Source organism: Leptonychotes weddellii, chromosome 12 (assembly GCF_054177405.1).
Source record: "Leptonychotes weddellii isolate Sample4059 chromosome 12, ASM5417740v2, whole genome shotgun sequence".
Classification (NCBI taxonomy): domain Eukaryota; kingdom Metazoa; phylum Chordata; class Mammalia; order Carnivora; family Phocidae; genus Leptonychotes; species Leptonychotes weddellii.
The window spans coordinates 48027563-48051760 of NC_138380.1; the positions used below are offsets into that span (position 1 = coordinate 48027563).

The window sequence follows — 24198 nt, forward strand, 5'->3', positions numbered from 1 at the left end:
ATCAGAATTGATGGAGGAAGTTTACACGTTATCACGTCATTGTTTTCTGGTAGAACAATGACTGTGGGAAATGTGCGATTGAGGTTACTTTGTATCTACCTTGAGGAACAGACGGCAGAGAGCCAAGCCTGACAGATACAGTTGTCATCTCAGTTGTATAGATTCTTATTTTCTTCATTTTGATTTTTAGTTTTGTTTTTATATGTTTTAAAGGCCCATTTCCATATCATAGTTCCAAAGGTAGAGCTAAGTACAGGTGATATTCCTCTGTCCAAAGAGAACAGTAAACACAGAATTGTCACATATTAGCAATAAAACCAACTTCCCCACCCTTCAGATGTGGTGGGTCTTGCAGGGAGTTGGGAGATTGGCGGTAAGCCCTGGCTGAGAGCCTCTCCTGCTGACGGTGAAGGTGTAGGGGGCTGTTGTCTCAGCAGCCTGTGGTCCCAGGCAGTGCTGTGGTGTGTCCGCCTTGTCAGGGAAGGGGCACCTTCCACCACGGGCATCACGGTGTTAGCGCTGCACACATGGGCTGTAGGCCCCGACAGTGCACGCCTCGGACCCTCTGGGCCTTTTAGGCTCATCGCTGAAACTAACGACCGATGTAGAATTCACACGTAGCCTTTGTACCTAAGTCCAAGTCACTGAAGTTGCTTCATTTTGCTGGTAACATTAGGCCCACGTGAATTAACTGATTTCAGGGTTAGTCTTATAACCAAATGGACAGTTTCATCAAAAGATGACATTCATATGGGTGGTCAGGCCCCTCCAAGGAAATTTTCATTTGGACCTGCTCTAAGTGCAGTTTTTTATTACCTTGATATTTCAAGAAGAAAGACAAATAAAACTACTGATAGTTTTATCAATTTTACATGAAAATTCAAAATACATGTACTTCTATTTGAGAGGAAATATGACTCAGTGCCTTTGGCATGGGTGTGAAAAATAGTTTGTGTTGACAGGCCATGCTGTATGAAAAACCTTTTTTTCCCATGTGTGTTTTGGCTTGGTTTTGTTATCTGGTAATCTTAGGAGATTATTTTATTTTATGAGTCATTAAAGCACTTGCACTGACCCTCAGAAGTGGTAATTAATGGATTCTCAGAATTATTCTCTCCGCTGAAACATAGGTGGGAAATGCTGTGTTCTTTACTTGAGACCACTGCACTGTGGTCCTCAGCAAGTTGCCACTCCCTGCCAGGGACCAGCATTTGAGCTGTTTTTGATTGAACTCTTTTTGTGATACATTGTCCGTTCAGAATATTGCTCCTGCCTGGGCTGAGGATAAAATATCCCCGTTTGGATCACTCAGTCCCTGACATGGGAGGGTCATTGGAACCCCACGATGCTCCTGGGCTGCTCTGGTCTCAGAAGAAGTGTCCACGCCAGTCATTGCTGCCCCCATGGTATTTGCAGTGAGTGTCAGGGGCACATCTCAGCCGGGTTAGGGTCTCTGGACCTTTTTGGCTGTCTTGCCCTATGTTGCCTCTTGCTGAGGCTGTAAACCCCACTGCTTCCTTGTTGCATACTCCTTACAGCCAATGGCCCTTTATAAGGTGGGCTCCCTTGCAGGCCTCTATCCCCAGAGCATGTAGAAACTTTTGAGTCCTTGCAGATTTCCCATCCTGGGAAAGGGGAGCAACTCAGGAATAATAAGCTCTGGACCTCATCTACCCCTTGCCTGCCCTTAGCTTTACTCTGCTCACTGCCGAATCCACTGTGAGCATGCTGACCACCACTTGGGGCTGGGGATAAACTGACACAGTCTCCTCTGTGTACTAAGTCACAGTCTGTATGTAAAACTGTGTTCCTGTCTTCAGTGTTCACTCAGCCATCTACCTAATTTCACCGTTTGGAGCCCAAGCCCAACAAGGGAAGATGAGGCCCATAGCTCTTACCTTTCATCTCTGCTGCCTCTTTACTGCCCTGCCCCCCAAACCCGACAGTCCCCTTGCAGTAACTTGGGGACAGCCTTGAGCTTTTCTAGCCCATTACTTACTGACTGCTTCTTGAGGGGGACAGACCTGTGGCTTCGCTATTCCAGGAGAGAGGGATTTGAGATTTGAAACTTACAGAGTTGGTTGTTGATGTACAAAGGAAGGTAACATTTCTCTATAAAGTTTGGCCTTTCAAGGAAAAATTCTAACTTGGATGTCGGAATACAAATAGTAATGACTTTGTTTCTATGTTCCTTATCTTGCACTCTCCCCCAATAGTGGGTGGGTCTGATTAGGAGAAAGGCCCCATCCATGGCTAAAAAGAAAAAAGGGAAAAAGCACATTACTGTGTTGGGAGTAAAAGGTAGCTACCCTCGATCAAGCACTTCATGTCTACCCTTTCTTCCACATAGTCATCCTATGGGGTGGTGGTGGTGATTATCACTCTTTTTCAAGTAATGAAGTTGAGGTTTGGTGAAGTGATATAACTTGATAAAGATCGTATGCTAGAAAGACTATAGGAATGATGCTGTATTTTTTTCCCAAATGTGTAATAAAAGGAAGTTTCTTCAAATTCTAGCAGGACAGATTAGGTAAGGGTTAAGGAAAATTCACATCTTTCCCTGGCCCCCTCTTGAGGGGCATACCCTCCATGGATTGCTCTATTGATTGAACTGTTTGGTGTCTTCACTTGTATTTGCAAATACAAGAACTCTTAGGGAATTGGTGGTGGTTGCTCTGTATGCTTTAGAATTTTCCTGTAATGTCAGTGGGAAGATTTAGCAGTAGCATTACTGACAATTCAGGAACAAAAAAAGCTTATGAACATCATATGTGTGACAGAAAGCTGTAATGGTATTTTTAAAAGCAGATCGTTGGTCTACCATAGAACCTTAGTTAAGTGTCAGTGTAGATATGACCTGTTGTGTTTTCTTTTTTACAGTCCTCAAGGCGGATTTGTGTAGTTGTGAAAAGCAAACCAAGAAACTCAGGTTCAGTTCTAGCTTAGCCACTTGCTATGACTTAGTGGCTTCCGGAGGCTCATTTTCTTATTCTGTAAAATGGAGCTAATGGCATGTGCCTCTGGGGCTTGTTAGGAGTGGGGAGAGTCAAATGAGATGCCGTAAAGCATGTAGCTCCACATTGGCACATAGTTAGACTCAGAAATTACTTTTCTTTTATTCCCTGAGATAAATCTTTTATTTTTTTTCTTTTCAAATTTGTATTTAAATTCTAGTTAGCATACAGTGCAGTATTGGTTTCAGGAGTAGAATTCTGTGATTCGTCATGTTCATACAACACCCAGTGCTCATCATAACAAGTGTCCTCCTTAATACCCATCACCCTTCTCACCCGTCCCCCACCGACTTCGCTCCATCAACCCTCAGTTTGTTCTCTATCCCTAAGAGTCTCTTATGGCTTGTTTCCTTCTCTCCCTTCTCTTTCTCTCTCTCTCTCTCTCTCTCTCCCTCTCTCGTGTGTGCATGCGCGCACTTTCTCTTTTCCCCCCTCCTCATATGAAAAGATACTGAGCATCGTTCATCGTTAGGAAAATATAAATCAAAACTTGGTGAGATACTACCTCACACCTTTCAGAATGGCTAAAATTAACAACACAAGAAACAGCAGGTGTTGGCGAGGATGCGGAGAAGGAACCCTCTTACAGTGTTGGTGGGAATGCAAACTGGTGCAGCCACTCTGGAGAACAGTATGGAGGTTCCCCAAAAAGTTAAAAATAGAACTACCTTATGATCCAGCAATTGCACTACTAGGTATTTACCCAAAGGATACAAAAATACAGATTCGAAGGGATACATGTACCCTGATGTTTATAGCAGCATTATCAATAATAGCCAAACTATGGAAAGAGCCCAAATGTCCATTGACTAATGAATGAATAAAGAAAATGTGGTGTATATATATATATATACCATATATATATATAACTCAGTACATATATATATATATAGTGTATATATATAATATATATATATATTACTCAGCCATCAAAAAGAATGAAATCTTGACATTTGCAATGACGTGAATGGAACTAGAAGGTATTATGCTAAGCGAAATAAGTCAGTCAGAGAAAGATAAATACCATATGATTTCACTCAGACATGGAATTTAAGAAACAAAACAAATGAGATAAATCTTTTAAAATTTAAATCCTGAGAGAGATAGAGAGTAGAGAAATGCACTGGAGACTTTTTATTTTATTTTACTATTTTTTAGGGGAGGAGGGGCAGAGGCTGAGGGAGAGGGAGAGAGAGAATCTTAAGCATGCTCCACACCCAGCATGGAGCCAGGACTGGGGGCTCTATTTCACCGCCCTGAGATCATGACCTGAGCCGAAATCAAGGGTTGGACGCTTAACCGACTGAGCCACCCAGGCGCCTCTGCCTTAGAGTCTTTTTAAATGAATGAACATCTTGGAGTGTCTAAGTACCATTGCTGCTCATATCTCTAAGATGTGGTTATAGCAGATTGGCCTGAACCTGTCCTGTCACCAGAACATATCTTTGTAAGGCACTTAAAAACCAAAAGCTTTTCTGTCTCTCAACAAAAATGCTGAAGAAAAATTGTAGCTAAGGTTAACTCAGTTTTTTTAAAGTTTTATTTTAGTTTGATCATGTACAAACTGTCTTTGCGTTGAAAGGAAACTTGTGTTTTTCTGGTATGTTTCCTCAAAAGAAGGGCAACCAGACAGGTTCCTGGGCTCAAGTACTGATTACTCTGGCCAATGGAGCAAATATTTTTGATCTAATTAAAGGATTTCATACAGGATACACTTTGTTCTTTTGACGTTATCATTTTTCTCTGTTGAATAACTTTTCCATTGACTGGACATCTATTAGATGTTACTCAAAAGAAAGCACTGTAAAAACCTGTTACAAAGTGGAGGAAAGGAAATTTGAAGGGTCTCGGCTCTAAGACAAAGGCGTTAAGAATTGAAGGGGAGCCCCTCTGCCTGAGGGCAGGATACATCATGCAGTCAGCAAGGTGGGGGGGCCGAAGCAGTCCGGAGCTGGTGTTTCTCTGGCTTGAGCCACCTTCAGCCAAGTAGGCAGAGCATGTAGCGTCTGATGGGGGAAGTGGCAGTTTTACAGCTACCTCTGATTTTAATCTCCTTACTATAGATTTATTATGTTGTCTGAGTGATGTGAATTTCCAGAACATCAGTGCCTGTATATTCAAATGTTAGTAAAAGCAATACCTTTCTTTTGTGCAGCAAACATGTATTATTTCTCTATATAGGATTCGGTGTTTAGGAAGCATGGTGAGGGTTGAAGGGGTATGTGGGAGCACTTAACAGTGAGTAAGTCATTATGACTCTCATTTTTATAGACTGAATTCCTCGTAGGAAATTCAAGTCGGTTCTCGCTTAGACTGTTTACAGTAAACCTCCTGTTTCCTTTGTTTTCAGTCTCACTCCTGTTCAATTCATTTTGGACAATTTAAGTCTTCATGGTGTTGTTGGAGCAGGTAAAGAGTCAGACCTGGGTACTTAACCATCTCCTCCACTGACTTCCTGTGTGATTCTGAGCCAGCTAGTTAGCATCTCTCAGGCTTAGTTGTCTCATGTGTGAAATGAGGATAATCATAATAGCACTTGGAATCTGATCAAGGAGAAGGCCAACCGTACACCTGCCCTAACACATCCATAGGATCTGATTTAACTCCGATTTCTATACAAAATGAATCAAGTAACTATTAAATGGTAAATGGATCCTGCTTTGGCCAGGGAAGCTGTTTGTATCTGCTGGAAGTGTATGAATGTTCCTTGCAGGGTCTGAAAGTGGCCAATCAGTACTTTGTCAGTGAACGTACACACATTACTGAAGGTCCACCAAGGCGGCCCCATGAACCTGTGGACTTGCTAGCTTTTAGTTGGCAATGAGTGATCATTCTGAAACCAAGTCATGCATGGGATGTTGCTGGGTTTGGGGAACACAGTTTTAATCCATGTCGACTATTGACCTTCCTCCTTAGTAAGTGTGTTGGAAAAATTACATATGTGAAAAATTAAGGATTAAGAATGTCAGTTAAGGGACACCTGGGTGGCTCAGTAGGTTAAGCGTCTGCCTTTGGCTCAGGTCAAGATCCCAGGATCCTGGGATCAAGCCATACATGGGGCTCCCCACTCAGCTGGGAGTCTGCTTCTCCCTCTCCCGCTACCCCTCCCCCGACTCGTGTGTGTGCATGTGTGCTCTCTCTCTCTAATAAATAAATAAAATCTTAAAAAAAAAAGAATGTCAGTTAAATTACCAAATGACACAATCCAAAAGAAGCAAATTGCTAAATTCCAAGAAAAAGAATTTAATAAATTATTAAATTTTTTATTAAATAAAAAATTAAATAAAAATTATTAAAAGTTCTTTTATTTATAGAAGCTTAAGTTTCTCACGAGCCCTACTAAAAAAGTACTGAATTGATATTTAACAAACATTGGCAGGGGCGCCTGGGTGGCTTAGTCGGTTAAGCGGCTGCCTTCGGCTCAGGTCATGATCCCAGGGTCCCCGGGATGGAGCCCCGCATCGGGCTCCCTGCTCAGTGGGGAGCCTGCCTCTCCCTCTCCCTCTGCCTGCCTCTCTGTCTACCTGTTCTCTCTATCTCTCTGTCAAATAAATAAATAAAAATCTTTAAAAAAAAAATTGGCAAAAAGAAGTATTAAATTATTAGCCTGCTCACAGTGGCCACATACCTCGGGCCAGCCTTGCCAGGATCTCCAGCAGAGGCGTGTGGGAAAGATCAAATGGGAACGCCCACATTGAGAACATGTGTTTGAAACATAACAGCTCAAGAGCTGTACATCGTTAGCAGAATGATGGTGATAGTTTCTTTGCTCACATCACCTCACTTGCTACTAAGTGAGTCTCGTCAGCCTAACATAGAAGCCCAGCCAACTGTCCTGGCTTTGTTTTCTGGTTTTCCACAACACTGGGTACTGCTCACTGGGCCCATGTCAGGTCCCTTGCTTTTCTCCACCTTACCTTTGTTTATACCAGCTCTCCACCTTGACTGCCCTTCTTCCCTTCACCTCCTCCACCCATCAGAATCCACCTTTTCCTCTAAGACTCTTCTTCCATCATCTTACTGTCTCCCCCAAACTGGATGGGCCAGTGAGTGTTTGTATCTGCCTTATAATTTTTACTTTCTGAATTGGTCATATTAGTTCAGTTCAATAGACAATTACTCAGCAGCACTATGTTGTAGAAATTATTCCAGGTGCTTAGAATGGGAAAACATACTCTCTGCTCTTGAGGAACTCATAGTGTAGATTAATAAAGACAGAGGTTTGTGTTGCTACTTATAAAACACTGAGATAAGAAAATGCATGCATACAGAAAAAGAGCTTTGTTCGGCCAAGAGGAAGGAGGACTTCATTTAATCTAGAGTCTTGGGCGCACGTAGTGAGGACTCAAGGATCGTCACTAAGGAGATGGTGTTAGAACTGGAAAGCCCAGTGGACAAGAGGATTTTCACCCGTTGAAGGCAGGGACAAGGCGTTCCAGGCTAGAAAGAAAGAAATGTGGGAGGTGCCTCTGGGGAGAGAGTCTGGGACCCAGGGACCTGGCCAGCAGGGTCAGGCTGAGGCTTCCGCCTGAATGTTTCATAGAATGGGGGTCACAGGGGTAACAGGGGTCAAACCTCACAGTCCTCTAAGCCCCACTGCATCGAGGAAGCCAGGGATGGGGCCTCACTTGGTGCTCGGGCTCCTGGGTGACTCTCATGTTGTCTGGGTGGGGAGAGGCGGGAGTCTAAAGGGATGGGGTGCTAGTGTGATTAGACTCGCCTTTTGGGAGTGGAACCTGGCGCCTGTGTGGAGGAGAGAATGAACCAGAGGACAGGCTGGCTGGGAGGCTGTGGCGGTGGTCCAGGGGAGACGTGGTGCGGTCCTGAGCTATGACCGTGGCAGAGAGGAAGGAGGATGGAGACATTTCAGAGGTGGAAGCGACGGGGTGTAGTGAGAGACTGATGTGAGGGCAGAGGGGAAGGAAGAACATGAAGACATCTGGTGGTTACTCAAACTAAAATTCTGCAGGAGGAGGAATAGGCTTGTGAAATCCAGTGGACATGATGCTTGTGATTTTGGACCTTTCTGTCCATCCCCAGGGACAGAGGCTGTGCCACGGCACTGTGAGAGCCGCTTGCCCATTGCAGGTGCATGATGGAGCTGCTGAGTGTGAAACTGGAGACATGGTCTGGGGCTCCGAGAAGAGAGCAGAGATGGAGACGCAGATTTGGGAATAACCTGCATAACCGTGAAAATTGAAACCGTAGGAACAGATAAGATCACCGAGGAAAGCGGCAGAGAGAGAAAAGAGAGCCTGCAGGAAACTTGCATTTTTAGAGGCTTCGAGGATGATAAGGACCCAAAACAGAGAGTTTTAAAACAACAATCTCAAGTTCAGCTCAGAGGCTGAACTGACTGGGACTGAGAAAAGACAAGTGGGACAGAGATGTCGCAGGCATTGGTCAGCTTTCAAAGCAACTTTCCGATGGCGCTCTGGATGGGCCAGCTTATAGTACTATATGGCCTGTCCTGGTGAATGCTGAGCGGTATTTTTCAAATTTTGACACTAAAAAAAACCACAGCAATGAAGTAAAGGCTGTAACTGCTTCTTCTCCCTTACTTTTTAAAGACCAGAAAAGATCTGAGCATTTTGAAGCATTTGTGATTATATATCACTAACCAAAAATAAATAGGCTCGATCAGCATTTCTCGCTGCCAGCTCGTTTGTGCGCACTGCCCGCTGAATGGGGATGGAGCCTTGGAGAGGAGCCTCCTAAAATAAATATTAGGGCCTTTCTCCAGGAATGGTACAAAAACATAGCTGGTTATTTAGATAACGAGGAACAGGGCTCTGCCTCATGTGTCCTGGAAACACCTCAGTGTTTTCTGAGCGTGGTGAAGTCCACAACCCACGGAACACACAAAACAGCCCGACCTGGTATGCGTCTCATCCACGGGGGTGAGAAATTCTTGATGTTACTAGTGGGGTTGCATTTTGATGTTTAAACTTCGTTTCTGTTCTTTCTATTGTATTATGTTGTGTTTCATTAGAAAAGAAGTACTGGTCAGGACCCACGTGAACGGACTCGCCTGTGTGCAGTGTGACCAGCACAGTACCGTTCGGTCCGCGACAGACTCGAGCTGCCGCAGATACAAACACACATCATACAGGGAGGGCTAGCGCAGGTTACTGAACCTCATCGCTAGAATGGGGGGGATTTTACCTGTCCCCATCTTCAGGGGGTGTGGACATCAGATGAGACCCTTTATGAAAATTCTCTCTCTGTAAAAATGCTACAAAGGTGAAAGATTCTATTATTGCCCAAATTTTAATTCTTGGCCAAGTAGTCTGTGAATTCTTTTTCTTGACTGTATTTGCTGGTTTCTCCTACGGAGACTTGAAATGCTAAATTTCTGTCTGTAGTGAAATTTAGGGTTGGCTTGTCAATAAGAAAAAAATTAGTTTGGTTGGTTTGCAAAGAACACTTTCAAGTATAGTCACTGAGTGCATTATGATCATTCTGTTTAATATTCTGTGAGTACGGCTCTTTCTTACCTTGGCAAAATTGATCAGAGATTAAATAAGCATTGTTTTGAAAGGACATCAGTCTTCTTTGTGTTTAACTAATAATATTAATAGAGTTATCAAGAAAGTTTTCTTAGCAATCTTCCTAGTACGTCATGAGGAGAGAAGACCTGTTCTGAAGATAACACAGAAGTGATATTAAGGCAAGCCCTAAAATCTTGGAGGCTGTCTCCAGTAGCTCATCTTGAATGGCTCTTGGCTAACTTACAAATAGATACATTTAAACTAAGTACTCTTCTGTGAATTAGTGCTAAGTAATCCACAGATACACTTAGTTCTCATGCGGCCTCTCATATTCACTGCTCAAAATATATGCTTTAGATCTTGTGCTTGTGACTTTTGTGGTGGTAAGTTATTTTCAAAGGCCTTTTCTTGCTTTTAGACTCTGTGTTGAGAGATAAGGAGATGGTTTGTGTTGGCAGAGAGGGTGGCTCAGAGCCTCCCTTGGTCCCAGAAGCTGTCATTCCTGTGTACGTGTTCCACTGGAGGGAACTGTCCCAGAATCAATATTTGCATAGGAAATTTTCCCCAGCCTACTCTTACTCTGATCAGATAAAAGAAAATTCAGCTCAAAAATCTAAGTAACTGCTTCCTCCTCCTTCTATCACGTGAGGCATACCACTAGGAGGCATGAAGAAAGAGATTGTCTTTTTATTTATTTCTTGACATTCATCTTCATATTCAGGGGTCACTAGAACACTCCTTTTTAGGTGACTGACTGTATTTCATACATGAGGCGTCCCGGGGTGATCATAAATCCTCAGCATAAGTATATTTTTGTTCCCAAGTAGTATATGTGAACTCCCAGCTAAAATATATTCTTGGAATCATATTTTTTCAGTATTTCCAAGAAAATAATGTTATTTATGTATTGGAGGAGACCACACTCTTGTCCTTGTCATCAGGGAGCTGCAGATAAGAGTCTCCGAGAATTTTGAGAGTCTCCATTGTGCAGACTGAGATGGATTGCTGAGTTACCTTTGCCACATCCCTCATGAACTTGCTTGTGTTTGTAGTTCTGGCTCTGTGAATCCAACTATAGTGCTGGGCAACTAATTTTGAGGTCTTCAAAGATGTGACAAGAAATGTAGTGTTGTTGTTTGGGGATAAGCCAGGAATATAGGACTGAATCTTTCTCCCAAGTATACTTTTATGCTAATCCCCACCTCCTTTGTTTCTATTTATATGTACTAAGAATTATGCCTAAATCTTAAAAAATAGTGTTCGCGCTCAATTCTGAAATTGTTATTCATTGTCCTGCATGTCCTCTGTTGTAGTATAATGTGAAATAATTAATGCATAGAGCACCAGAATGTTGTTTTTTTTAAATTTTATTTTATTATGTCATGTTAATCACCATACATTACATCATTAGTTTTTGATGTAGTGTTCCATGATTCATTGTTTGCGTATAACACCCAGTGCTCCATTCAATACGTGCCCTTTTTAATACCCATCACCAGAATGTTGTTTTAAAAACAAAAACATGGACAGGATGGTTTCTGCTCAAGAGGTCCTGCCTTTGCGTCCTCGCCCCTCCACAGTTACTATGACTTAACCAAGCTGGGTTGTCTTCTGGCCTCAGAGTATCCCTTGTCAGAGCCTTGGGCCCCTGGGCCTCTTCACTCAGGACTTGGTGGACCATATCACACCCTCCTACACAGTGGCCACTGGCTTGCCTGGCTGATTCATTTGGGAGAGTCCTTGTAGCCATGGTTTTGTGTAAGTCTAAAGGCATCATGGATGGTTGGGCTCAACTACTCTGGTTCCTACAAACTTTCCCCTTTGGGATGGCATCTCTCTCCATCTTGATTGCTTATAGACCAAAACGTCAAAAACACACTTAAAGAAGATATCCAAAAACTTTCTGTACACTTTTGACATTCAACTTCACTGTTTTGGGGGCGGGGCGGGGATGGTGGATGCTGGGGGAGTTTACTTGATCTTTCTACTTTCCAAAAATTGAAGACCCTCTAATTATTCATTATTCTTTCATACGCTCTTGTTGAGCTTGCCTAGATAATAGGAAAGGATTTAAGCTTCCCAATCCTGCAGACTAACTTATTTGGCAGAGGGCTTCCACCTACCTTCTTGAGGCCCTTGGCAGTGTTGGTGCTCTTTCTATCATGTGGATTAAACCGTGTACTAAAACTGCTTGTTGGTGTAACTTTGCTCCCACTTTCTGACTAAAACGCCATACCCTTACCACCCCATCTTAGCTCTCCTTTCCCCAAATTTTTTCCACCTTTCTGAACCAAGACAGAGTGACATTTCCACGACACATCAATTCCACACACATTAGGCACCTGTGAGGCAGGATCTTATCCTCTCAAACTTCCATTTCTCACACACCAAGAAAGATAAGGAAGATAAGCAAGTGCCTGGAATGGGCCAGGCTAAGCAGTAACCTAGAGGCACAGAGGACATGCTGAGTACCAAGAGGAGAGGATCGGGAATGCCTTCCCTGATCGTGCCAGCCAGAAAGCCATCCTTCCCTCCAAGTGGCCCCGAGGACACAGCACTCCATGGTGTGCAGGGGTCTGATGGCCACTGCTAGATGGCTCCTTCTGGTCAGGATCACATCTTAGCTAGATTTTTTCTCAGCAGCTGTCCCTTTGCCTGGCACACAGGTGTTCTATCAGTGTTTTCTGAACCATGGATGGAAACTCTGATTTAACTTTCCACTTGTTCAGTATCATTCCAGTTGTTATCTGAAAACTGCAGAACCCGCTCAGTGTATTCTCTTCTCAAAGAAAAGCACAGGACTGCCCTGGTGGTGCCCCCTTTCTGTGGGTTCCCCAGTAGGAAACCTGTATCTTTTTCACACTTGCCAATTTTTAGTCACTTTCTCCAGACTCTGTATCCTCACCCTCCAGCTCCAGCTTACTCAAACAGACATTCCTGAGCTAGAGATTCTAACTGGAAGCTCGTTACTACCTCTCCCACTCACCTGGTTAGACCTTTTTACTGCTGACTGATCAGGGCAGGAGTGTCACTGACTCTGTCCCCTGACCTTGGCAGAATGTCACCCGGGAGCCATTAGGCTTCCTTTCCTGGAGGACCACCTGTCTGTTCTCTAGGGACTAGACCTTATTCCCTTCTGTGATGCAGTAGGGCATGTTCTCTGTTTTAAGGAAATATCTATGAGAGACAGCTCCCTCCCCCCAAAGAAGCCCCAAGTAAAAGTACAACCCTGAAAGATTATGGGCTATGAATTCTTCCTGGGAGATATCACTTTCTACAACTAAATCTCAGTTTTTCCTGTTTCTCTTGTGATGAAGGGGTTGCCTTTTGGTAAGGAAAAGGATTTTTATAGAGTTAGACATCATGGAAATCCAACCCAGATTTTTTAAAAGCATGGTCCTCTCAAAAAAGAAATTGTAATGCGATAATCTTAACGTGACAACAACAATATGGCAGATTATTGAATGAAATGGATTAACTCGAATAAATGCTGTGCAATGTCTTCTCTTAAAAATAAAAATAAAAAATAAAAACATGAATTTAGTTGGCAAAATATTCCAAAATTTAATTTTCTTCATTTTCATCTAAACTAAAACTTTAAAGAGCAAAAATTCAAATTAAAGCATAAATGAAGTGCCAAGGTATGGTTCACACTTCATATGGGTGCTCTTGTCCCACATTAGTTGCCCTCTAGGAGAATGAGTCCCCATTACAGGTTGAGGAAAGACTTATTTCAATTAGTTAAATAGAGTTCCTTACTTCTATAGCCAATGCATTTCTTTTCAAAGTGGGTTCCATGCCTAGCATAGAGTGCAGTGCAGGACTTGAACTCACAACCCTGAGATCAAGCCCTGAGCTGAGATCAAGAGTTGGACGCTTAACTGACTAAACCACCCAGGAGCCCCTAGCCAATGCATTTTTAAGTGGAATTTACAGTGTTATTCTGTATTTTTCTTTTGGCATTCTTGCCTCTAGTTTTTCAGAGAAAACATGGGAGTTTTTCTTTCTTCTTAAGTTTTCTCATAATCAGGCAACAGTAGCAACAGGGGACCCCCTTTGAACAAGCGTGAATGGAACTTTTTGCTGAAAATAGAAGAAAAGCTTCTATCCACTTCCACTGTTCCTGCCTTGCCTGTAGATGCTCGGTGATAGGAGTTTTCCTAGTTATTGGTGGCGTTTAACAGAAGAATTTCCCTCCCTTCTTTTTTTCATAAAGAGTTACGAAAGCAGTCGTTTCTGTAAGTAGGGGTGGTCACGTTGTGCTGTTTGGGGCAAATGGGGAGGAACCGTTCATCCCGTTAGTTTTGACAGAGCTCATACTGCGTGCACAGTACTTTAGGTGTGCTCCGTAGTAAGCACCACAAAGTAGGCATAAAAGGCATACGAAAGCAAAAGGTATGTGAAATGATACTTTAAAAAAATACAGAGCAGAGAGCACAGTATTTGAAAGTCCACAAAACAATGCGAACTGAACCCGTAAGTACAGTGCGTGACCTCACTGTCAGCAAGACTGGTGATGTTTTTGTCCTGCTTTTGATGGAGAGGGCAAAAGAAAAAATGGCATGGCAGATGTGAGGAATAACTTACTCTACTTAGGAGTATTCCTTGATTGCTTCTTATCCTCATCTCCCCCAACCCCCCATCCATATTCAGTTCATTGACAGGTGGTGTCCATTTTGTCTAAAAATTCAGCTAAGATCCTCCTTGTGTCTTCAGCTCGTTGCCACCTCCCTGGTCCGAGTCATCCTCATCTCTAGTCAGGATGTCAGCAACGGTTACCAAACTGGTCTCCCGGTTTCCTCGTTTGCTTCTCTTGAGTCTCTTCTCTATAAAGAAGCCAAAAAGAACTCTTGAAAATATGCATCAAATCATGTGATTCCCAATTTAATATTCCTTAGTGCTTTCCCCTGTTTTTTGGCTAAAATCTGAATTCACAGAGTGGTCTGTGCTCTCTCTAGCTCCTGTCACCCTCACGTGTGAGTGGGATCTCAACTTTGAGGTCCCACCCCAATAACAGTTCTTCAAGGAATCACCATCCCTGCCCCCCTCCCTAAAGTGGTCTCCCCCAGTTTGTTTTCTGTCATATCCCCATTTGTCATGACCATCTTATTTTTTAAAATATTATTATAATTATTATGATTGTTATTGTTAGTTGTAGTAGTAGGAGTTGCTGATCATTGGCTGTCTTCCCAGCTAGGATGTGTACTTCATGAAGTCAGGGCTCACCCGCCTTTTTCCAGGAGTAGCCCCCATGCCAGGCACATAGTCGGCACTCGGTAAATATTTTGAAAGTGAAAGAGCAAACTGTACAAAGAGTAAAATAATGAAATCCCTCTGCCTGGATCAGGGTTGTATTGAATGTCAATGTGAAGCTGGAGATTAGGAGGAAGCTAGAGAATTCAAGGAAGACCTTCAATGATGAACAGGGAATTCATACTTGATAAGATAAGTGATACATTGGCCAAAGCATGGCACTTGTTTTATTTTTTGAGACTGATTATTTAAGCTGTTGTGCCCCAGCTGTATTGTATGAGGGAGAGGAATTACAAGCTTTGTCTTAGGGGATGATTGCACCAGCCCAGAAAATGTGACAAGGACTTGGATAGGGAGATGCTGGGGAAAACAAGGGAGAAGAGGTCGATTCAGGATTCCACAGTTTGGGATTTTGTGGTAACAATACACTGGAGCGGTCTAAATAGACAATATTATGCTTTCTTTATTATGTGACCATAAACTACCAGCCAAAAAAAATCTCACATTGTTTAAAAAAATGTTCTCAGATAAACTTGATAGAAGCTTTCAACTACACCCCAACTCCCTCTTGGATGAAGCACAATAGTGACAAGCTGATGTCAGGATGGGTTTAGGTGAAGAGAAGAAATGAGAGCAAACTTTTCCACTGCCATTGATTTAATAAGCAAGATAATGTACATGAAAAGTGCCCGGTGCGGTTAAACTTTCAACCAAATAATAAAAAATAGTGCTGATATTTACATTTTGTGAATCTACCTCACAGGGTTTTTTCCTGCCAAATTACCATCTGAAAGGAAATGATCTAAAACTGTTTTCTTATGATGCTACATTTTTTTAAAACATTCTTTTTCTTTTCTTTGTTTAAAGCAATTGAACAAGATGAAGAAAACCGTGACAAACACGTCATTGTGACAGAAGCTGGAGGTGTTCCAGATTCTCAGGTATGATCAGTTCTGTGCCCATCTCTCATTACACCTGTCTTCTGCACTGAGAGTGGTGACATAAGGCAGGTGTCTGCAGATGATACAGGTTTGATCTTCTGTGTTCTGTAAAGAGTGGTATTACTGGGAATAAAGTACTTATTTTTAATAGGGAGGCATTTCACAAGAAGGACCCTAAATTGTTAATTATATTTCTAATTTGATTCACGAGGGAGGGACAGATGGTCAGACATCCTCCACTTCCCAGAGAAAGCAAGGAAAGTAAGTGAAGAACCAGGAGAGACCACCTGAGAGCAGACCACCCCCTGGAGACGGCAGAGAAGAATGAGCTGGCTGCCAGCCGGACAGCTGGGGCTGGGCCACACAGATGAGTGTGATGCCTCACCTGCCAGAGATTCTCTGCCAACGCCCAGTATCTAACTCACAGCATGGACATGCTTTTAGCAGCATCTGACCTGCAGATGCTTACCTAGAGAGCAGAGTAGGAGCTTGCCATGCTCTGTGGTATTTCATATTATTGCAATCTTCACTCCAAGCATATTGTAAGCAAGTAGAAATTAGTTTCTCATTCCTTCCCCATCCATATGGGGAAAATACCCTGGGGTTGTTGAAAAATTTGGGTATGTAAAGGGTTAGGATGGAGAGACTGGGTCTCCTATATATGTTTCCCACCTGCCCAGAAGCCCTAATTCTCACCTCATATGTTAGCTCCTTTCTTCCTTTTCTCCCTAAAAATATCTTTTCTGCCTAAGAAACTCCCTGTTTTAATGCAGTGATGTGTGGGTGGCGTGGAGCGAGCCTGTAGACTTGAGTTTGCCTCCCAGCCCTTCTTCTCTATAGCCTGTGTCTTTACACAAGCTCTTTAGCGTCTAAACCTGTGAGTTCCTGCAGGCTAGCATCAGTGTCTTCGTCACCATAGTGCCCCTGCCTGCAAGGTCCCTGCAAGTGACTGGCATGCAGGGTTTTCATCTCTGTAAAGTAGAGATCTTATAAAGTTGTCTGGAGGTTGAAATGAAACAATGCAGAAAATGCCTGCACGTAAGAGTTTCAGTAATTGTTAGGCAGCGTGCATGAGGTCCAGAGTGCAGCCTCCAGGGCCAGACGGCCTTGGCTCTCCTCCTGGCTCTGCCGCTGTAACCTGGGTGACTTATTCTCTCCTGGCCTCAGAGCCCTTTTCTGGGATAGTATTGAGAGTTCACTTGGGCAGCCCTTTGGATGCAGTAGGCACTTGCCTAAGCTCCTAGTTTTCTTAACTCCACAACAAACCCTATATTTACCGCCACTTTACAGATGAGCTGGTAAGTGCTGGGGCCAGGAATCAAACCAAGGCAGTCCGGCTCTGACACCCTGGCTTTTAACACCTGTCCTAAACTGCCTTTCTAACATCTGTGAATTGGGGATCATTGTGGGGTTGTTTTGAGGATTAGATAAATATATGGGAAACAGAACAGTGCCCAGCACATAGTAAGTAGTCAAAGAAGTTCATTTCTATGAGTTATTACCGTGATCATGATCATCTATGACATTGCTTTTCGGTTTGAATGTTTAAGGTGTCTAACATGGCTCCGTTGCAATATTACTCTCTGCCTACCATTAGGGTATCTTCACATACATGGACTTCTAGACTCATTTATTACTCTTTATATAGGACTAAAGGATTAAAGAATTTTTTATCAAAATGTGTAGAATTTGGGAGGGTGCCTGGGTGGCTCAGTTGGTTGAGCATCCGACTCTTGATTTGGGCTCAGGTCATGATCCCAGGATCGTAGGATTGAGCCCTGAGTCGGGCTCTGCACTCAACGTGGAGTTGGCTTGGGATTCTTTCTCCCTCTCCCTCTGCCTCTCCCCCAGCTCTCTCTCAAATAAATAAATAAATATTTTAAATTAAAAAAAGTATAGAATTTTTGGGGTGCCTGGGTGGCTTAGTTGGTTAAGCGTCCAGTTCTTGGTTTTGGCTCAGGTCATGATCTCAGGGTCCTTGAATTGAGCCCCACGTCAGGCTCCGTGCTCAGTGGGGAGTCTGCTTGAGATTCAATCTGCCTGTGCCCCTCCACCTTATGCTTGTGCACCCGCTCTCTCTCAAATAAATAAATATTTTAAATGAAAAAAAAAGTGTAGAATTTTTGCCAGGTTCTAGTTTAGGGCTCTTAATGTGATCTTCAATGAGTAATTTATAATGTACTGAACTTTGGAAATTCTTCCTTTGCTTCAGGTGTCCATTGACCCCTGGATTCAGTAATTATTTTCATGTCTCCTGTCCTCCATTTGTAGCAATCATTTTATTTATTTATTTATTTATTTTTAAGATTTTATTTATTTATTTGACAGAGGGAGAGAAACAGTGAGAGAGGGAACACAAGCAGGGGGGGTGGGAGAGCAGGGAGCCCGATGCGGGGCTCGATCCCAGGACCCTGGGATCATGACCTGTGCCGAAGGCAGACACTTAACAACTGAGCCACCCAGGCGCCCCTCAATCATTTTAACATTAAGTGATGGTAACTGTTAATTGTATAAAGTAATTGCCAAATATTTCATGATTTTCAGTAGCCAAAATGTGACTTCTTTTTTTTAACATATAGAAGAAAGCTGTTATTTAAGGCTGTGCTAGTGATCATAGAAAACAGATGCTCATTTAAAATGCTTTATGTTGGAATTTACTAGAATTTGCTTTTTTTTTTTTCTTTATTATTTGTCAACTTTACTGTTCTGCTTAGCGGTGTGGTCAGTGATGTTTACAGACCTGAGATGTAATTTCAGGTCCAAATAAGACAAAATATTGGTATCCTCCCTACTCTAGTATGAAAGTTCAAGGAATCAAGTATTGGAAATAAGTGAACCATAAGCGATGTAAATGTATGGCGATGTATTTTTTTAGTTTTCTCAGAAGAGAGAATTATGTACATAAAATAGATTAAGAAAATATTTGAGGGACAGCAATTATAAATTCCATGTAGCTATGGCTTCTGCCGGCTTCCCTCCTCCCACTCTGCTCTGGCAGGATTTAGTTTCATACAGTGTTTGTATAGGATGGGTCTGTCCAATCCAAATGGTGCTTTAACACATGCAGTTCCAGAAAGGAGGGGGGTCAGAGAAATGAACCTTCCTGAGGTTGATGCCTTACCTGTACATGGAAGGGCCAGGAGTCACTGGATGACTCTCTGTGATGCCCCAGCACGGTGTCTGAGGCCTGTCCTAGTGATGCCCTGGGCATGAGTAAATCTGCCTGACACTCCCCATCACATGCACTTTTCACTGTGGGCGCCACGTGGCCCTTTCCCTCAAGGAAAGGGTATATTTTTCTAGCCCAACCAGGAGGAAATTTTTCATAATTTTCTTTCCCTCTCTGAAGAAATTTGAGAAAATGAATACTTGCTGCCCTACAAAATAAAATGGTTCTTTATTATTATTATTATCAATTTATAATTTATTATATTTAATATATTATAAATATTATGATTATATAATTGCCATATGATATATTCTATTATATATTACATTTTATATTATATTATTAATATATGGTATATTTTAACATATTATATTTTATGTACTTGTTATTAATATTACACATAATTTTTTATTATTATTATTTAGTGTGAATTATCTTCTGAATTTTCCTAGAAGGGATTCTTAATATTTGTTGTTTAGAACATACGTGCATACAGTTGAGTCATGTAATATATCTTCCCATCCCATCAGTCTTTCATCATTTGAGTTTTCTGTTTAAAGTAGGAAAAAAATTTATGAATTTCTGTGTGAGATTGAATTGTGAAAGAAATGACTCTGTTATGTAGTAATGAATAAGAATTTATCACCGTGCATTTGTATTAAGTAGCATTCTGTTACTGCAAAAGTGCTTACTTGAAAAGTGGGCTCTTTCATCCTGGTTTTCCTTCTATTTTGCATGATGTTTTATCTAAGTGTTTGAGAGAAAATGATTCTTTAAGTGAAGATAATGCAGACACTGTTTTTATACATAAAATGTGCTCTTTCACCTTTCGTCATGAAGGTTTATTCATATATCATCCTTGTAGCCTTTCCTAAGGGACTCCTGTCCAAGCACCATTTTACCACTAAAAGAATGGGCCCAACATTTTTATGACTCCGTTTATAAAGGAAACAGACTTTAATTTACATTCATAACATTTCTCTCCTCAGACACTGAAAATCATATGAATAGCTTTAATTACACATTACAGAGGTTTTTCTTTTTTTCTTTTTTTCGAAGCAGACCTTGAAATAAGGCTCTTAAATAACTCTTCTGACAGTTCCAGATTAACCTTTTATTTTTTTTCTGGCTTCGCAATGTTAGGTAAACTGTTTATAATTAATTTCGTATAGGCAAATTAAGTAGTTCAAGAATGTGAAAGTCTAGATCAAGGGCTGTTACTTATCTTGCTTCTCCTGCCATAACAAAGCTCCCAAAATATATTAATAAATTCATGGGTGTTTCAGATTAAATCACTAAGTTACAGAGCTGTGAAAGAGACCCCCAGAGAACATCTGGCTGAGCGTGGTACTTTCACAGAGGACTGTCTTAGAAACTATCTAGGATGTATGGGAATCTTTCTGGGCTTCAAGTTCTCAGGGAATGAAGAAGCATTCACAACCCTCCTTGAAGGCCTTTTTTTTTTTTTAAAGATTTTATTTATTCATGAGAGACAGAGAGAGAGGCAGGCTCTCCGCGGAGCAGGGAGCCCGATGCGGGACTCGATCCCAGGACACTGGGATCATGACCTGAGCCGAAGGCAGATGCTTAACCAACTGAGCCACCCAGGCATCCCCTCGAAGGCCTTTTTTTGATAGTTGTTATGTAAAGAGTGCTGTAGAATTGATTATCTTACAAAAATGCATCTAGAAATTATGCAGAAACCAGAAAATCAAGACAGCAATATTCCTTTTTTAATTATAAGATGCTTTAATTATAAATACGAAATAATTAAGTTGCTCTGAAACCCATTTTTAAAAGTAATAGCATTTTGTGTTTAAAGTACATAATTTGTGCACCCAAGTATCTGGTTCTAATAAAAATGTATTTCCTCATTAAAGAAGAGTCTATATTTAGAATCCTAAACATATGATAAAATAGAATGTTTAGAGTTTCTTAAACACTCATGTTCCCACAGCAACCAAAAAAATAGTTAAGGTATCTTAAGTTTTCACTACTCGGTCCCACCCTCTTAATCCTAATGATATTATCAGTTGTTTTATTTTATTTTTAAGATTTTATTTATTTGACAGAGAGAGACAGTGAGAGAGGGAACACAAGCAGGGGGAGTGTGAGATGGAGAAACAGGCTTCCCAATGCGGGGCTCAGTCCCAGGACCCTGGGATCACGACCTGAGCCGAAGGCAGATGCTTAATGACTGAGCCACCCAGGCGCCCCCTATCAGTTGTTTTAGAAGAATGTATATGATGGGGTACCTGGGTAGCTCAGTTGGTTGGGCATCTGATTCTTGGTTTCGGCTCAAGTTGTGATCTCAAGTTGTGAGATTGAGCCTTACTTTGGGCTCTGCACTGAGCATGGAGTCTGCTTGAGATTTTTTCTTCCTCTCCCTCTGCCCCACCCCCCACTCACACACACTCTCTCTAAAATAAATAAATAAAATCTTTTTTAAAAAATAAAAAAATGTATATGGGTCTGTCTCCCATATACATACAAAGGAAAGACCGTCTCCAAATCAGAGCACATGGGAGCTTAGCCCAGTTAACTCTGGAACCCATGCTGGTGAGAAGTAACAGGCTCAGTCTTGTGCCTATTTAGTTCCAAGACACTTTCCTCCTGTGTATCCCCCCTTCCGGCCCCAATCCCACACACACCCTCTATTATACAGGGCGCTGCACTGGGGAGCACCAAGAGATTAGGACTAATCCATCACACTGCAGAATAAACAACCACAGGGCAGGTCCTAAGGTTGCAGGGTCGTGAGCCTCCTTTCTCCGCTAGCAGGACAGTATATTAAAACGCTGTCAGGATGACATGGATGGAGAGAGAAGAAATTCTAGCTGGCTGACATCAATGAATTTTTTAGATAACAGAAATTTATTCCTCTAAGTGTCAAAGCTTTTAAAAGATGTTAATCATTTGTAATATAGGAAATCCACCCCGCAAAGTCTCCTTGTCTTTTTAGTTTAAAGGAGGATATTTAACACCACTGATCCTCTTGTACCCTCTCTAGTATTGATGAAAAGTGCCTCTTCAAGATCAGCCCATGTATTTAGCATTATATCAGGTTATGGGCTCCATTAAAATCCCGACAAACAGAAATATGCTCCAAGGAGGATGGCTAGTATGTTAAAAGGATCTAAAAATAAAATCAAGTGGGTCCTTAGTAATGCTTGACAATCTTATTCTACTTCCCTTGTCCCGTTTCCTCCCAACTCAGGAAGGGGCAAACCACAGTTGACTCCCTATTTTTGTAAGTAAAGCGTTATTGGAACACAGCTGTGCTCTTTCACCTACCTATTGTATGGGTTGCTTTTGCACTAAAACTGCAGAATTGGGTAGTTGCATGAGAGCCCACATTACCCACAAAGCCTGGAATATTGACACTCTGGCCCTTTACAAAAAAATTGGCCAACCTTGCCACTGAAATGACCACTACATGTAGCCTTCTTTTCTTAAACCTCCACAGCATCTTCTCATATTCCCTACTCTCAGCTAATAACTTGCCTTATTTTTTTGGGAAATAGAAGCATTCAGAAAAGAATTTCCAGGAGTGCCCGGGTGGCTCCGTTGGTTAAGCATCCAACTCTTGATTTCAGCTCAGGTCATGATGTCAGGGTCCTGGGATCGAGCCATGTGTCCAGCTCCCTGCTCTGCTGGGAGCCTGCTTGAGATTCTCTCCCTCTACTCCTCCCCCACCTCGCACATGTGCGAGTGCTCTCTCTTTCTCTCTCTCTCTCTCTCAAATCTTTAAGAAGTAAAAAAAAAGGGGGTGCCTGGGTGGCTCAGTCGTTAAGTGTCTGCCTTCGGCTCAGGTCATGATCCCAGGTCTCTCGCTGTGTCTCTCTGTGTCAAATGACTAAATAAAATCTTTAAAAAAAAAAAGAATTTCCACATTTTCCCACCACCAAATGTGCCAGCCTACCTGCATATTTATCCCTGTACTTCACCTGCCCTCCTGTTACAGTGAGTGAAATATTCACAGTCCTGTTTCTGTCTGATAGTAGATCTTTATGCTCTCTTTGCACCTGAAGGACATTACTCCTAAAAATGCCCCCTCTCCATCTGCATCATGAGGTCTCTCGCTGTGTCTGGGTGATTTCTAATAAGATAAGTAGACTGGAACATCCCTCACCATAAACAAGCAAGCAAGCAAAACTCCTTTCAACATCACTCTTTAGCTAGTGTCCTGTTGCTTGTAACAAAACTCGGAAGAGTTGTTGCTCGTTATTTGTAAACCCCCAGCTAATACAGCTTTTTTCCCTACCACTTTTTTGGTCAAAAAAAACTATCATCAAAGTCACCGATTACTTCCGTCAAATTCTGTCAAATCCGTCATTTCGAACCCATCTTACTTGATATTTCAGCAACATTTGGTACAGTTTTTCTCTCCCTCCTCTTTGAAACACCTTCTTCACTACTCACCAGCTTCTCCTCCTGGAGCCACTCTGTCTCCTTTTCTGACTATTTGTTGTCTTTCCAATATCCAAACAGGGGACTCAATTCCTGGATTTCTTCTCTTCTTTGCTTACATCACTCCACTGGTAACCTCTCTTACTCCTCTGGTTTTAAGTACCATCTACACTGATGCATCTGAGCCTCCAAATGGCCAACCCGGCAACACCACTTAGATACCTAATGGGCATATTCCTTCCCAGACATTCTTCCCCAGTCTTCCCAATCTCAGTAAATGACAACCCTACCTTTCCAGTTGCTCAAGCTAAATACCTTGGAGACAACAAAATCTGTTGCTGTACCTTTAGAAAGTATTCAAATTCTTTTTTTTTTTTTTGAAAGTTTTCAAATTCTAACCATTTCTCACCATCTCCACCACTACCACAAGTTCCAAGACTTTGCTTCTCTGAAGACCAGTCTCCTTATGGGTCTTCTGGTTTCAGCTGCTTCTTCCCACCCAACAATGTTTTCTCAACCCAGAAGACAGAACGATCTTGTTAAAATGTAAGTCAGATGATGCCAGTCCTACATTCAAAACCTTCTAAAAGATTTCCATCTTGTTCAGAAAAAGAATCCAAACTCCTTACCCAGCCTGTAAGGACACTATGTGATCTTTAGATAACAGAAATTTTCTGTTCCTTGAACATGCCAATCACACCCAGGCCTCAGCACCCTTGCACTTCTGTCCCTCTGTCTGACCAGACACTCTTCCTCACTTCTTTTAGATCTCCATTCAAATCTCACTTTACTAAAGAATCCTTCCCTGACATGCCTTGTCTTGGTAACACTCCAGTCATTTCTCTGCCCCCTTGTCTGCCTTATTTTCCTTCCTATCATATATTACCAGCTGATATATTATATCTATATATGTTATATAA

General features: G+C 42.0%; 1 protein-coding gene across 2 annotated transcripts in view; it reads left to right on the plus strand.

Moving 5' to 3' along the window:
- RAPGEF5 (Rap guanine nucleotide exchange factor 5) overlaps positions 1-24198 on the plus strand; it is a 154805-nt gene that overhangs the window by 34745 nt on the left and 95862 nt on the right. For both annotated transcript variants that reach the window (XM_081800431.1, XM_081800432.1), the window contains exon 3: positions 15626-15699. In XM_081800431.1, coding sequence (XP_081656557.1) covers positions 15626-15699 — 74 coding nt within the window. The remainder of the gene's footprint in view (positions 1-15625; positions 15700-24198) is intronic.